The following is a 16,036-nucleotide window of genomic DNA, read 5'->3' as shown; positions in this document are numbered from 1 at the left end:
ATGAGAACACAGTTAATGCTGTTCCTTCCTCATTAGAATTTCTGACCTTTCTGAAAGGGAGACAACAGGGGTGTGAAATAAACTCGCCTCAACGTGCTTAGGCTCTAGTGAAGGAAGCGATACTTGATTTCCTAATATTTTTCTTTCCACTTAAGAATGGTTCCTTTTTGTTCGTGGTTTTTGTTTTGGCTTTTCTTTGGTTTTTTTATATTGTGGGGTTTTTTTCCCCGTCATCTTTAGCAGCAGGTTGATGGTTACTGCAAAATACCATCTTGGAAATAGAGAACTGGGACAGGCGCTCTGAATCACCTGCGCCACTACCCTCCAGTCTGGGGAGATGAGAAGACAACCGTTGGCACTTACTGCAAAAAGGAGGAATACAAAACCTGGTCACATCAATTCTCCACTTCTAAGCAACGCTACCCCTCATGCATGCAGGGTAGATGTTATTTCTTCTAACTGGGATTACTGATCCTAGGGATGTTCAGTCATCACCAGAATTGTTCTGATGCAGTGGTATTTGCACTTTCATGACTGCCTAAAGAGATTTGAGACTTTGATGATGCTGGTTCTGTATTTTGGTTTGAGTATAAATCAAGGAGATTCTTCTAAACATGAATCTATTTTTGGTCTTGTGACTTTATTTTATATTGTCTTTTTAGCTAATCCAAAAATTTTTTTAAAATGTCAGTATGTATTTCAGGACGTCTGGAACAATGGCTGGGATGGTGATCATAAGTTTGCTGTCTCGGCAAATAAAAAAGAAAGCAAAGTAAAGAATTATCAAATGTGGCTTTCTTATGGCGTAGCTTGAAAAGCATGTATGTTGGCAGTGGTGCCAGCTTAAGCATCTGCTCTTGCATCCACTGGTGTGTTCCACCTCGTTTGTGCCAGTTAAAAATAGCTGGTAACAAAAAGGAGTGAAGATAAGAGAGCAGTTTCTGACCCGATTCACTACAGAGCCGCGCAGAGTCGTACGAGGTACGAGGAGCAGGAGGTACAAGGGGACCACTCTAAGCTGGACCCGGCGCTTCTGCCAGAGCAGATTCTCATCAAACTGTCTCGCAGAAGTAAAGCGATGTGTCACGTCAGTCCAGTGCAGGAAATGGATAGACATACTTGTCTTGCATCTGGCCAGAGCATTTCTCTATTTTAAAATAGATGTAACGAGGCAGATTCAGCATCCAAGTATTCACAGCTTAGTCACGCTGGAATATGGAAACATATAATCAAATAAGTGGGAGGAATGAATGTGCTGGCTTCTAGAGGCTTGCTAGCATTTCCAGGTCATTCTTCAGCCACGCTGCTTCAAAAATGACTGGAGGCTGTTGTTACATCCTTATGAAGGAGAAAATTAATGAGGCTAAGGAAAGACTTTAATTTTTATTAGCACAGAGAGCTAATAAAGACACTTCTGTGTTTTATCACTCTTAAGGGAAATTCATCAGTAACAGCACCAGTGACATGTCTCGAGGCTAAGATTGTTGTGAAATGTGACAGCAAGGAGCGTGCTCCTGTGTCTGAAAATGGGATACATTCTCTGAGTGTACATTCTCTCACTTTTCTTCCAGAAACACCTTTAGGGTGAGGTGTAGTTCCAGCAAACTGCTTGAGAGTGCTGTTTATTGCTTCCGTGCTAATATCGCAGCTCAACACCACCTGCCAGTTTGTCAGGAAAAAGTTAGAATGTCTTCGCTTCCTATTATTCAGTCATGGGTAATGGAGGCAGAACGATAGTAAGTCATTTACTTCCTAGGTATGAATGTCAATTTAAGGGTGATGGCATATCATTAAACCAAATTTTGTAAGTGCAGCAGTTTCTTCATTTGTTATTAATATTGCTTAACACATCTCCTTACAAAACCTTCCCAGATGCTCTGAGCTCTTAAAACGTTAATGATTTCAGCACAGCTTTTGTCTTGATAATATGGTTATCTTGGAAAAATGCTGCCAAAAAGAGCTTGTAGTTATAAATGCTGAGATTATGGGAAAGCCCATTGCTTTGGCCATGCTAAAAAAAGAAAATAAAAAAATTCCAGTGATGATGTAGTATTCCCATTGGTTTTGCATATGGGATGGAATTTGGGAGGATGGTTTGTGTCTCAGACGTGCACTCTTGGTGAAGCGGCTGTGATGTTTGCCCTTAGTCACAGAGGAGGACACTTTGGAGACGAAAAAAAAGGGTATTTATATGCTTAGGAACTTGCTATGGATTTTTACATTTATTGAGGATTATGTCCCTTTTACAAAAGGTTCTTGTGGCTGAGGAGATCTGTCATTGCAAGTGAAGCTCTGACCTGTCCTGGGGAGAGAAGAGGAACTGAGGTCAGGAGCTTCCATCTCCCTCCAGCTTCTGCTCTCATAGCGCTGGTTCCCTGCTGGTACAGAGGAGAGGAAGCTGCCTGATTCACACATAGGAAAATACAAGAACAGGGACTCCGTGGAAGGAGAAATGTGATATCTGGAAATGGAAACTGGCAATAAATGAAGGGAGTTGAAGATATGCAGGATTTTACTAGGGGAAAATACTGAGAATTTTGTGACAAGAATTAGGAGGGTGAGAGGATACCTGGTAACTGGGACTATTGAGGCAGTGACATTGGCTGGCGTGTGGGATGTAGCTGAAGGATGAGGATGGGAGAGGCTGAGGAGAAGGGAGCCCTCTGAATGAAAGGCCAAGAGTGGGAGAACTGGTCTGGCTGGACAAGAGCCCAGCAGTGCTGGCTGGATGTGCTGGTGCCTGAGCGGGTCTGCAGGGCTCTGACGGGCCGGCCGTGGAGCCTGGCTCTGTCAGGAGAGGGGAGCAGGAGCAAGAGAAGGAGCTTGTGGACCTGCACAGTCTTAGCCAGAGGTCTGAGGCAACTGGAAGAGTTTGCATCCAGTAAAGTTCAATCCACTTTGAAGCCTGGAATGGAAGTCAACGTTTTTGGTGTCAGTCGGTGTCTGGAAAACATTCATTCAAAGCCCTCATCCCGCTCTAGTTCCTGTTCATGCAGATGATGGATCTGTAAATTCAAGAAGCAGAAGTCTGCCTGTATTTGCATCTAAAACATCCATCTGTATGAATATTATAGTGACGCAGAGGAAACTCAGCTGGGAAGCAACATTTAAACATTATACTTGTACAGTCAAGCATTTAAAGGTCAGGCAATGCTAGAATTGAGCGATTTTTTTTTTTTTTTTTTTCCAGAATAATCTTAATTCTTTCCTTTTTGTGTGTTTGTGCATTCATGCTATGACTTGCAATTTTTAATGTAGTTTTTGTGTGAAATTTTGTGATCTAGCTACTATATTGCTATAGATCAGGTTAGCAACAAGTAGGCTTAAAGATGCAAAATACTGCATGATACTCTCTAGTTTTCAGACAGACTCTAAACTTTTCTAAAGTTTAGGTCTGAAATGCTCTGAGCTTGGTGTTTTAGAGTGTTTTCAAAGATATTAGTCTCTTCCTGAATTGTGGGGGTATGAAGATCCTTTTCTCCAGGCACTCTAAACAGTGTTTGTTGGGTTTTTTTGGTTTTTTTTTCCTCCTGAAAGGGCTTAAGAACAAATAGCTGATATTTGAGAGTCATCTTAGTGTGAACATGGTCCTGAGGATTATACCTTTTCTTTATTTGGACTGAATAATTCTTAAAAAGCTTTTAACGTCATTGACAAAAAATACCCACCTGATGATTTTCATTGTTACAAGTTATATAAGAATTGTAAAAGATCCACTGTGCCTAAGCCCAATGTAATAAATCAAAGGGGTTTTTGATCAAGAACGCCCATGTATTGATGTGTGTATTCAATAAAATTACATTTAGGAAAAGGCATGCATTCTCCACCTACTTTTCTCTGTTAGCCAACCAGTCAATTTCTTCCAGATCTTTTTGGCCAGCTGCTAAATATTGCTTTATATAAAAAATACCACTTGTTTTTTAAAAACAAACAAACAAACAAACTCCAACTTCTTCACTTTCTATAACAACTACTACTTGGACTGAGCCTGTAGATGCTGTTAAACACTGGATATATTTAAGTAGATCTGCATATGTAAACTGAAGGTTGAGACAGGAGCAGAAGTTTGTGCTGCCTTCCCCAATTAATCAGATAATTTCCAGCACAGAAATGAGATTTTCCTTTTTTTAATAGCAAACAGATAATTTTCTGGACTTGCAAGTTGCTTTGCCTAGGAAGAGAAGCCATTGGTGGAATGAGGCAAGGTGTCTCAGGCACAGTCCTGTTTATGTGGACGGTCACGTGCGTGGTCACTTGCAAAAACCAGTAGGAATCGAACAATACATTAATTCTCTTATGGTTCTAAACCTACTTCAGCAGTCTTCCTCTCTCTGCCTTTTCTCAAAGCAGACGGTTTCTGGTTGTCTTTTCTGTTCCCTTTGCAGTGTTTCTGTCCTTTTTTTTTTTTTTTTTTTTTTTATCCTTGTCACCCAGAGGTAGCTTCAGTACAATCCGTTTTCTTTTGAATTATCAGATGACCCTGGTGGCTCACACTCCTGCGACGCTGGTGCGGGCGTGTTCCTGCTGTGCACTGTGGTCACTGTACAAGGCATCTGCCCTCACAGACAAGCTCCGTCGCCATTTGCATTTCTCTTCACTGAAGGACACGGCAGCTTTAGTGGATTTCCTCCAACATCTAGCACAACAACATTTGAAAATTGATTTTTGTCCCCATTTCACTTTGATTTATTGATTTTTCACAAGTCACCATTCTACAACAACAGAGATATGATTGTTGTATAGCTTTTATTAGTCAAATGAGATACATTAACAGGAATGTTAATTTGCTCTTGGCAGACCAAAGTGTAATCCTTCTGAACAAACTGAGATCATTCCATTGACTCTCAGGTTTTGTCCTTTAGACCCAGATTCCACAGACACTTGTATCTATACCTCAAATTTGCTGTTGTGTATAAGCCTTTGTACAATTGTGATTTTAGTATTTTTCTATGTGCTTTTTATTTTAAAAATTATTTTAATTAGGAAAAACGTTAAATGCTTTCTCAGACCCTTAATCAAAGTGGTTTTGACTTCTTGGCCAAACTGGCCGTAAGTGGACTCTTAACGCTTCCTTGCATCTGTGCTAAACTGCAGAAGTCGGGAGTGGTAAATGCATTTCCCCTGAGCTGTTTTCCTTCTTTTTTGTCCTAGACCCTAAAAGCAGAATGAGCAACGTTGCATTTTTATAACATTGCATTTGTATACCCTCTTCTGTCAGAAGAATCACCTTGTGAGAGCAGTCATGTTTGTGACAAGCTGAACTGGCAGGGACCTTTCCTGTCTGCCCTCCCTGTAACCCCTCCGTTTCACAGCCAGCGTTCTGTTGTTCTAGCCAGCTGCCGTATATTTTCCTCTGGGAATAATGATGTAGTATGAACAAAACCATCATTTGGTCAGGAATGTTTAGGATAGATTACAAAACCAGCATAATTTACATTAAGGAATAAAAATCCATTAAAATACGTGAAAAAGGAGAAGAGGATAAATGTTATTTATGGAGAGATTTATGAAAAATTGGAAATGACAGACATTTTACTTTAGAAATTACTTTTCCTTTGTGATGGATCACACTTGACAAAGTTATCGTCACCATATTTCTCCCCCACGAGAGCTGCCCTGGCTGCATAATTTCACTTCCTGCGTAGAGGGCAACAACTTGTCCTTTTCCCTCGTTTATAGTAACTTTTTTCAATATCCCTGTCTAATGCCAGAAAGGGACAGATCTTTACGTAACGTGGCAGCCATGTTTGTGCTTTTAACGTAAAACAAACCTGATGTTTGTTGATATCAATGGAAAGATTCATTTTCATCTCAGTGGCTCTTATTGCCCGCAATCTGTAGCATCTCTTTTGTAATGCTGGCTCCGAGTTAATACTTAAATCTGATTTTGGCTAGCTCTACAGAGAATTTCTTTTATAACGTATTGGTTTGCTTTGTTGTTTTAATGATCCTTTTTTTTCTTAATTATGCACTTCAGAAAATAAACATTTTAAAGCTTACTGGCTTTTCTTTTCCTGCCCTTTCTCCCTACGTTTTTTCCGCCTCCTTTCTTTTTCATTTTTCCTTTATTTAGGCAATTTACTACGTGCCTTATTTGCAAAATCATAGTTTGCAGTAAACGTATCAGAGATGCTTGGCTTCCTCTACTCTTTGAATACAGACATAAAGTTTTCCTAGTCCATCTGGATGGAATAAGGTTTCTTTTACTAAAAAAGGAAGGAGACGATATAGCAGACTTCTAACCATGGATGTTCAGTCTCAGCTTTAAAATAAAGCATATGTGGTTAAACCCTTTTCCTTGCATTAATTTATTGCACTATGAAGGATATATCGGTTAGTTACAAACCGTACCCCAAAAAAGTAAGAATGTGAAGAAACAGAACTGCAAGCCTCTCCGTTTCTTGCCTAACTCTGACACTAACACTGTGTAACTTGGGAATAGTGGTTTAATTTTATTTACTTACATTTAAAACAGAGTTAATGCCCCTTACTTCTTTGTAGTTATGAATCTTAACTAAGTTAAGTCTTATCTGTAAACAGAAATTATAGCAAGAAAATTGCATAAAGAGCACTAATGAGGCCTAAGTGGCTTGAGGAAATAAATATTCCATTTGGCTTTGGTGAGTCAAAATGATCTCATTCTGTACTCTTTCTAATTGCATCTTTGATATTTTCATGCTAAAAACAATTAAAGCCATGGTAATGAAGAATGAAACTACTGATAGCTAAATTCTTGCTTTGTAACACCTCACGCTTATCAAACACAAAATTTTACATCGCAAGAAAAGGAACAATGGAATACAATACCTAGCTCCTAGATAGACAGAAAAGCAGAGAGCAATGGACAAATATTTCTTTTTTGGTGTGTATTTATTAGATGCTGTCATGCTATGAGACAGCCTGGTCCTTTAATGATGTATTTCTGTATTTTGTTGTCAACTGCCATACCGTTTGCACCATTAAGTAAATGCCTTCTAAAGATGCCCTGGGGAGCTATTACAGAGCAGTATGAATAATACAAATTTCATATTTTGCTCTTCTGTCATACATTCTCTCTGGTGGAAAGGCACATTTAATACATCTGGCTACACAGTTTTCATAGGATGTCACGTTCATTTGGTATTTTCTAAATCTTTCTGAATATCACAAATGCTTATTTGTGACCACTGATACTAAATGTTTAAATTAATTTGCTTCGCTTATGTTCAAAATCATTTAATTTCTGGTATTAATTTCAGTGACTTTTTCTGATGCGTTTTGGGCAAGTACTCACTAAGAAAATCTGGAACGCGCGGGTTTTGGAGTTTGGTCTGAAAGTGTTTCTAAGAATTGTTCTTGAGCAAGCAGGGAACAGAAATGTGTAACAGCTCTGAATTTCAAATATTAAATAATAAATGCAGAACTTGCAATGACCAGTTTTCAACCAACCCAAACTGAAATATACTTACATAAAATCATTCTTTTAAATCATTTAAAACCATGAACAGATGCAGAGGAATAGTCTCCTGTTTGCAGATCATTCCAGAACGGAGAAAAGCCTTAGGTATTAGTTACAAACAGACTGCTGATCTGAGTTAAAAAACCAACAACAACAAAAACCCCCCAGACCCAAACTACCTCAAACTTATGAATAACAACATAAAATATGACATTTTATATCACTAATCTAGCTTTGTATGGGTTATATGCATAAGTGACTATAAAGGTGTTCACGTTACTTGATAAATAAGGAATATAACATAACTTAGGACTATCAGTTTACAGAGTAAATAATTGAATAAATTTGAAAGATAAGTTAATTTGAAGAAACTGCAATATATTCCCTTGTATTTATGGAACAGAAGACAAATACATTGTTTTGTTTTATTCAGTTCTTGCGTCGTCACAGTCCTTGTGTCTCAACTGAATTATGTTGGCTTAATTGAGACTTAATGTGGTAATATTCAGCATGCCAAATATAAGGTGTCAGATCTCTCTTTCTCAGGTGCTCTGTCTAAAACCCTGAGAATAGGAAAACATGGACAATATCAACTATTTCTGTCTACAAGATAGTTTTAAATTTCACATTTTCTGGCTTCAGTTTCCACAAGCTTTCACTTCCCCAGCAGGTAGTTTGGTTATTCTGACCGACTCCTCCTATAACGTTTAGAAATTCATCTCCGGACACTAATTAATCCCAGCATTCAGTCAGGCTAGGGTATTGCCTGTTAGTTGCGTGTTTAGCTTATGTTTTCTATTATGATGAAATAGACCAATTTTACTAGATCTAATTAAATCACTTAATATTATCTAAGAAGATATGCTTATAAATGGAGTAATAGATAGGAATGTAGTTTTCTAATATGTTCTCGGTGAACTTCCTTCATCCTCTTGTTTAACTCATTTAGCATTCTTGTACTAATTTAGAGGAATATATTTCTGTTTATCATTGCCAAACTGTATCACCTGGTTACTTAAAGGACCTTTGTGGTTGAAAAAATGTTAAAATAACTACAAATTTCTCTTTTAAAAGATACTAAGGTACATGATAGAATTATCTGTTTCTTTACATTAATAATCCAGGAAACATTAACTTTTGCTTTATTTGTTTATATCGCGTATGTGAGAACTTTTAAACAGACGAATAAGAACAATATTGTTCATATGCCTATTGCTTTACTTTTCTTTATATACGTTGTGTTTTCTTAGTGCTTGCATACACATTTTCTCCTTAATTTAACCATACTGGTAAATTCATGTGTGTTTAACAGAAGGCTGCGTGCAGAAATTATGATATTTCAAAGCTCTATCTTCCTTAAATGCCCAAGTTGGTTATTTCTGTGATTTCTGGATATCTGTACTTTTTATGGATCTTGAGTTTACTTGCTTCACTGTAGGACAAAAGTTGAGAATCAGTGTTCTACTTACTCCACGTAGTAGATGAAATTCTGGAAGCTGAATTTTTGTCGGTCTCCAGAAAATCATATGCATATCAGGTTTTCATTGAATCTAGTACAATTCTAGGCAGAGCCCTTGAGGGAGCTCTGCGTAACCTCACGTGGCTTTCAATAGTAGAGAGCCTTGTGTTCAACTAATTGTTCTAGCTGGAAACCTAAAGCATGTGTGGTTCTGAAACAGATTTGGAGGAATCTACCAAGGCAGGAAGCTACAAATCTGTTATTCTTACCATATCAAGTTTCAGGGTGAAATGGAATAATTCTTTGTGCATGGGCAAAATTGTATTATTAATCGAAGGTTTTGTAACAAAACCATTTGTATGCTATTGAGTTTCAGAAAGTTGGATAGTTTGACTTGAAAAAAAAAAAATGGCGCTGGGTGTAGCAGAGTGTAGGTGGTTACTGAGTCTGAAAAACACCCTTCCTAATCAGTGATAGCCACACTGTATGACTTTGAAGCGTCCTACAAGAGGAATACCAGGCAGAATATGCTTGTAATCATAAGCTGAACTTATATTTAGGTCTTCATGACATCATAAGGAGAACATTTTCTATAATGTCACTCACTGTCCTTCTTTGTCCTTCCCCCTGTCTCCCTAATAAGTACCATGAAGGTTTAAAATTAGTATTAAAATATTTAAGAATTTTGAGAATAATGTTAGTAATATAAACTTTTCTCTTTAGTAGTGTGCGCTATACTATGTAAGTTAAATTAGAATTTTTTTGCACATTTTCCATAATAGATCCAAACAAGGAATGATAATTGTATTCCTAAGAAATTTCTATATTTGTGAATTACAGAATTATGATTATTTGTCTCTGTTCTCTGAATATGTGTTGTTGGCTTTTTTTAAATAGGCCTTGATGATTGCCTCCAACAATATATAAAAAATTTTGAAAGAGAAAAGATCAATGGTGAACAGCTGCTACACATCACTCATCAAGAGCTTGAGGAACTGGGAGTCACTCGCATTGGCCACCAAGAACTGATACTGGAAGCAGTTGATCTGCTGTGTGCATTGGTAAGTGACTCCTTGCATCACTCATCTTAATAATCTGGGTTCATGAATTTCCAATCCAAAACTGAAATAATGTAGTCTGCACTCTACAGCTGTATGCTTGTACAGACACAGTGGCTTTGCTTCCTTAAAGGACAGACATGTCCAGGCTTCTTTCAGCTGTAAAGAAACTATATATATATATATATATATATATATATATATATTTCCATTTTATGATTATGCATGATGGTCTTTTATTGTTCTTCCTCTGACTTTCTTGGTCTTGCATTCAAATACTGTTGACTATCGCTGCTGGCATCCATATGGTTCTGTAATTATATGCCATATGCCCTCGTATTTCACTGACATTTGCCACACTATACTAAACCAAGCAGACCTGAGAGTTTTAACCATGCCAGCGTTCAAAAGGATGGTACTAAGGAACCAGAAGGTAATGCTAATTAGACTGGAAGATTGTTTAAAATGAACTTTAAGACAAGATTGGAATGATAAAATTGACTTTATGTAAAGTACAGACATGTGTGTCAATTTAAAGTTGGCTTTTTTTTTAGCAAACTGCAAGCATCCAAATTTGGAAGAACACTGTTTTTTCATATAACAGGTTATTAATCCAGTTAGCCTCTTAACAAAGTCTTTGATATCAGAAAATTCTTTTTTCCCTGTGTTATTTAATTCCCATCAGCTAATAAAATGTAACATATTTAACTTAATTCTAAAGAAAAAATGTAGGTGAACAGGTGAAAGGATATTCAAAATACAAAAAAGCAAAATAGTAAAATTACGTAGGTAAGTTACATATGACAGTCCCAGTATTTTACTTCTTTATCAGGAGCTCTGCTTTTGCACAAACTAAGTTATCCTGTGGGATTTTGATAAGATAAATTGTCTCCAACAGGGAAACTGGCACTTAGCAGTAAAATAGAAAACAAGCGGGGAAAAATGCACTTGATCTAAGGAAAAAGCAGTATGAAGTACCTTTTATTATGCACATGCTTCTGGCAAGTACCTCTAATTCCAAAATATACTGAATGTAGCCTGAGATCTACTCTTACGAATGAAATAACATATATGTCAAATCAGAGAAATGCTTTTTGGCCTTGATGCGGCCATACCTGCAAACTGGTGCATACTGCATAACCCAACAACCTTTTGTGTTCTGGAAACATTTAAAATAGAACTCGAGGGTTTTCCTCTGAAACACTGTTTTCCACATAAAAGGAACATAAATACCCCACAACGTTATGTTATGTTATCTAAACAAGAGTGCAGTGCTGTGCCCTGACACTAGTCAGAAATAGCAGACCCAAGAAGTTTCCTCTGGAAGAAGAACGCCCTTCAGTCAAGTGTGCCCATTAGGAGGACCCTTGCTGATTTTTTTTTTTTTTATTATTATTATTTTTCCTTTTTTAAACAAAGAAACTGTACCTCTTAAATGCTGGCCCTGCTGCTGTTCAATAGTGCAGCTCTTCTCTTGCTGTGCCTTCTCCTGACCTTATTTTTTCTTTTAAAGCAGGATGGGGATTTTCCACCTCCTGGTGTCATTTATTTAGCCTCCTGTCTTTAAGCCCTTACACCTCCTGTCTCACTCTGTCTCGAAAATGCCTGCTTTTTTTTTTTCCCCCCTGCTTCTAAATTTTTATCTTCCTGCCCATTCCGTGTGCTTTCTGCTGAGTGAGTCTGCTGCCTGCGGCTCTGCTCTTGGGGGTATTCTCTTGCTTCTGACATTTCTGCCTTGCTGCTATGCACAACACATTCTTCAATTCTTGCAGCTTCTTACTGAGCCAGGATCACAAGTAAAGGTTTTATAAGACTAAGTATAATATCTATTTTTAATCTGTAATAATGTATAAGAATGTTAATCTACGTAACCAAAAAGCATCATTAAGAATTTCTCTTAATTCTTTTAAGTAATGACAGTAATTGAATGGTAGGCGATCTGATGCTGCCTTTATTAACTGAAATACACATCTAAAACATTACAATTACATTCTTATTCTGTGCTAAATCTTGAAACATTAATAGATTATTGCAGTAAAATCTGACTGCTGGTTAAGTGATCAGTGAAAATTGTGAATTGGAGTTCATCCCTGTGATGTTTTTTTAGACTAAAAATCCAGAGGAAAGACCTTATTTAAAAGGTAATTAAAAAACAGGGGGAGGAGGGTATAGGTGCATCCGTGTTTTGCTTATGCCACTGAGCAGGAACTAACATAAGAAAGTATTTGCATCAGAATGTCTTAAGGAGCATGTCATGTTACCCTTGGTTTCCTGAGTTGCGTTCTAAGCAAACTTACTACAGTTTATGGGCGGCTGGAATACAGCCCCAGTCAGTAAGAGGTCAATAGGTTAAGGCATTGTGCGTGGGTTTGTATATATGGGCAGGGTGCACAGAGTACAAAGTAAGGATATTTGTAGATTCATATATACATATACTTTAAACATTTTTTTTTTTCAAACTTCGTTATGAAAAAAATTGAGGGGAAACATCGGTTCAAACAATCTGGGCTAAAATTCCACATGTGGGGGGGTGGTAACAGCAGGAGCAATAGTTTGTTCTCTCCCTCTGTCCCTCCATTTGCCCCATTCAGCATGGCGTGTGTTCCCAGTCCCATGCTGGCAGAGCATCCACAACGCTACGCACACTGTGTTTTCTTCCTGTCTGGATCACAGAGAGCTGCATTCCTCTTGATATCAATATATGTTAGTACTACTGCGTACTCTGCATATCATCCACTCACTGGGCCATGTCAATGGGCACTGATTTTTTTTTTTTTTTTTCCGTACATGGATTTCTTAATTGATTTCACTTTGGCAATTGGCAGTGTCCAAGTTACATGACCTATTTCTTCGAGGCAGCATTAGCAGGATGTTCCACTCCATCTTAGCTAGATGGGCTGTATAATGCTTTCAACAGAGGCATCTCCAGTGCACTGTAGAAATCTCTCAGGTTAGCTTAGGCTCAGTGATGCATCAGGAATTCAGCTGCACATTGGTCATGAGTTTAGCTGCAGAACAGCTCTGTTGCTTCAGGAAACCAAGAGAAAGTTGACTGTCTTAGCTCAAGCTCTTGGAACACACTGAACATGCATGTTGCGGTGCCGCGTTTTCCATATGCGCTCCCTAAGGGCCTGGCCATCGGCCCACTGGCTTTTGGGGGGTGGGGGGAGTAGTTGTTTGGGGTTGCACATTAAAGAGCAGTGTCTTTGCTTCTGTCGCAGGGATGCAAACCATTACACAGCATATACACAACTGAATGCTGATCCATAATTAGTGTTCTAAGTGCAAGAGAAAACAAAAAATAAAGGAGGCGCCTCCTGTGTTTTTTGTTCCCTGTCCCAAACCACCTATTAACTAGACTCTCAAATGCAAATTCTTAAAGGCAGGGAAGGTTTAGTTGAGGAATCTACTACATATTTGCCCTTGATAGGATTTTATATCCACTTTTCACAAATAAATAGGAAAAAAATTAAACTAATATTATGTCTTGGTTAATTAATTCAAACATCATATTATTTCTGAATAAAATCAGAAGAGATGTTACTAATATGTGCAATCACAGATCATAATTTTTCTTCTGAAAGGAAGCTGAATTCAGAGCTTTCTTTAACTAGGCATCACATAGGAGAATTCTATCTGAAAAGTTTCTACACTGGAAGAAGAACTGCAGTAGGAAAGGAGGAGATGTAAGAAATGCAAACAGGGAAAAATAAAAGTATTTGATACACCTGTGCATAACAGAAGTGGCAATAGGGTGATATAGAAGTATATGTATTTTACCTTAAAAATGAAATAATTTGAAATGTTAGAATAATCTGTTTTCAGAAAGGGTAAATTTGAAGTGCAAAAGGTGAGAGTATTTTTCACTGTAGGAGGAATAGTACTGTCACTTTCTTGGGATTGCTCAGGGTTGAATTTATGTACTATGAAAGGAAAAGTCATAGGTGAGCCATACTTTCAGCTTCGATTCTTTGGCCATTCTAGAAAGATGTTTTTGAGTAGGGTTTTAATTAAGAAGAAAATTGGGAATGATGGCTGTGGGGGGAAAAATCCTATCTTAAACATCAAAGTCCTTTCTTACTAGTGTGGTCAGAAGCTGCTCTGCAATTATTTATTTGAAGTGACCTAAATAACATCCATGGACTAAAAAGTGCAGGCCATTCAGGATTTGGACTGTAATTTTATTAAAGCTGAAATACTAATCTGGATATGTATTGGAGGACTAGTTGCACAAAGGCATTGGCTGGCTCTGAAGAAGTAGTAGGGCCTGGGGAAAATAATTCTTTGATAGACAGTAAAATATATTGGAAAGAATAAAAAGGAGTACTTTTGAGGTCAACATGGGTTGCTGTTCAAGTAAATTTAATTTAATTAGGACAGTATTGGAGTCGGTATGTTGTTAAAGCCCACACAAATTAAAATATAAACAGTCTAGTGGGAAGAAAGACTTTGATAATGAATGGCAGAAAAATGAATGTAAAATGAAAAGCATGCTCAAATATAGATTGTATCTAAAGTAATTAAAAGTACTGTTAATTCAAGGCATTCAGCTAGTGAAATTAGGCACTCTGCTGTGATTGCATTCGAGGAGAAATAAAGATAAGAAAATTTCTCTCTCTGCAGTTACTGCGAAAGCTAGCAACCCAAGCATGATGGTTTTTCTGCTAGAAGGCAAAATAAAGTCACCTGTGGGTCAAAATGTTTGTGACAACTGGTGTGAGTTTAATTTGCTTGCATATTTACTACTCTTTTAAACAATGTATGGAACATAGCTACCAAACATACATGCTTTGGTTTTTTTCCCCCCTAACATCTTTGTAACATATTTCTTTATTAGGCATCTCTTTAACAAAATTACAACAGTAATAGTATTTTGTTGGTCAGATGGAAAGCAGTTTACAATAATTTATTTTGAAGTATGCTACGCTGAAGATGAAGCAGCCAGTCTTTCATAGCTCTCTGTATCTATCAATAAGGGTGTTTCTTCTGAATTAAAATTATTCAAGCTTTGCTTAAATTAATACTACTTTTTAATGGCCATGCCTACAATGATCTCTCTTGAGATCCTTTTTGTCTTTCGTTCTGCTGATACACTTTTTGATTTGTCAATACTGTGAGTACGTTGGGAAGTATTTTTTTTCTTATTTTACCTGATATGTAATCATGTTTCATTTTTAACAAGTCGTTTGATATGTCAGATACTTATTTTCCCCTCATATTTCAAAGGTTATTCAAAGGTAATTATTCTAGACTGAAATCTTCATTTTTATTTAGATATTGATGCTTAAATAGATGGAAATAAATCTTCTGTCTTTGAAATGGAATGCCATCTCTCTTAGTGAAAGATGAAAAGATACTCCATCTCTTCAGTATAATGAGGAACCTGGCACATACATTATTTTTGTCTATACAAACACATATGCATCCAGAGAGCTTTATTAATCTTAATTGGAAAAGAAGTTCAACTTTTGGCAGTCCAGTGCTATTTATTATGCTGTGCCAAACCATTGAATTAATACTATTGAATGGGTTAGTTAATTATTTCACATATTAGAAAGAATGTATCATCTTTTGCTTAGTCTAATTAGCTGCTTCACTCTCTTTTAGCCTTTCAAATCATGCAATTTGGAAAAATAAAGTATTTTAAGGATTCTCTGTTGTTTTTTCCTCATTTTAAAGTCTGTTGCCAATTTTTGCATTTTTAAAAATCTTTTACGATCAGGACATTGAAGGAAGGTAATTAAGTTTGTACAAACAGTTCACGGTAGCCGAAAGTACTTTTGTTCACAGGTATTTTACATGTGTGCATGCATATTAGCTTTGTCATACTGGTAAGAAGTAAGAAATTCAAGGTCTTGCTGACCTGGTATGCTGAAAAAGGAGAACCTTGAATGTAATTATGTGTTATTTGTGTTGACTACCTAGTACAAATGAAATTCCTTAATTGTGAAATCACCCAGTGTTCCCTCACCAGATGTATAGGCAGCTATGTGAGTTGATGTAAGTGGAGAACAAGGTAGAGGGTAATTTTTCCTGATGACTTCTCAGTTTTCTCTTCAAGGACCACTACCTCTACACCAA

The 16,036-nt window shown here is 37.2% G+C and overlaps 1 protein-coding gene across 1 annotated transcript in view; it reads left to right on the top strand.

Annotated features, from left to right (window-relative positions):
* Positions 1-16,036, top strand: part of LOC104012938 (connector enhancer of kinase suppressor of ras 2) — a 209,359-nt gene that overhangs the window by 63,828 nt on the left and 129,495 nt on the right. The window contains exon 2 of the mRNA XM_087749123.1: positions 9,795-9,958. Coding sequence (XP_087605249.1) covers positions 9,795-9,958 — 164 coding nt within the window. The remainder of the gene's footprint in view (positions 1-9,794; positions 9,959-16,036) is intronic.

This window comes from Nipponia nippon, unplaced genomic scaffold (genome assembly GCF_047370975.1).
Source record: "Nipponia nippon isolate SJK-2023a ecotype South Korea unplaced genomic scaffold, ASM4737097v1 scaffold_12, whole genome shotgun sequence".
Classification (NCBI taxonomy): Eukaryota; Metazoa; Chordata; class Aves; order Pelecaniformes; family Threskiornithidae; genus Nipponia; species Nipponia nippon.
This window is presented reverse-complemented; position numbering and strand designations above follow the sequence as displayed.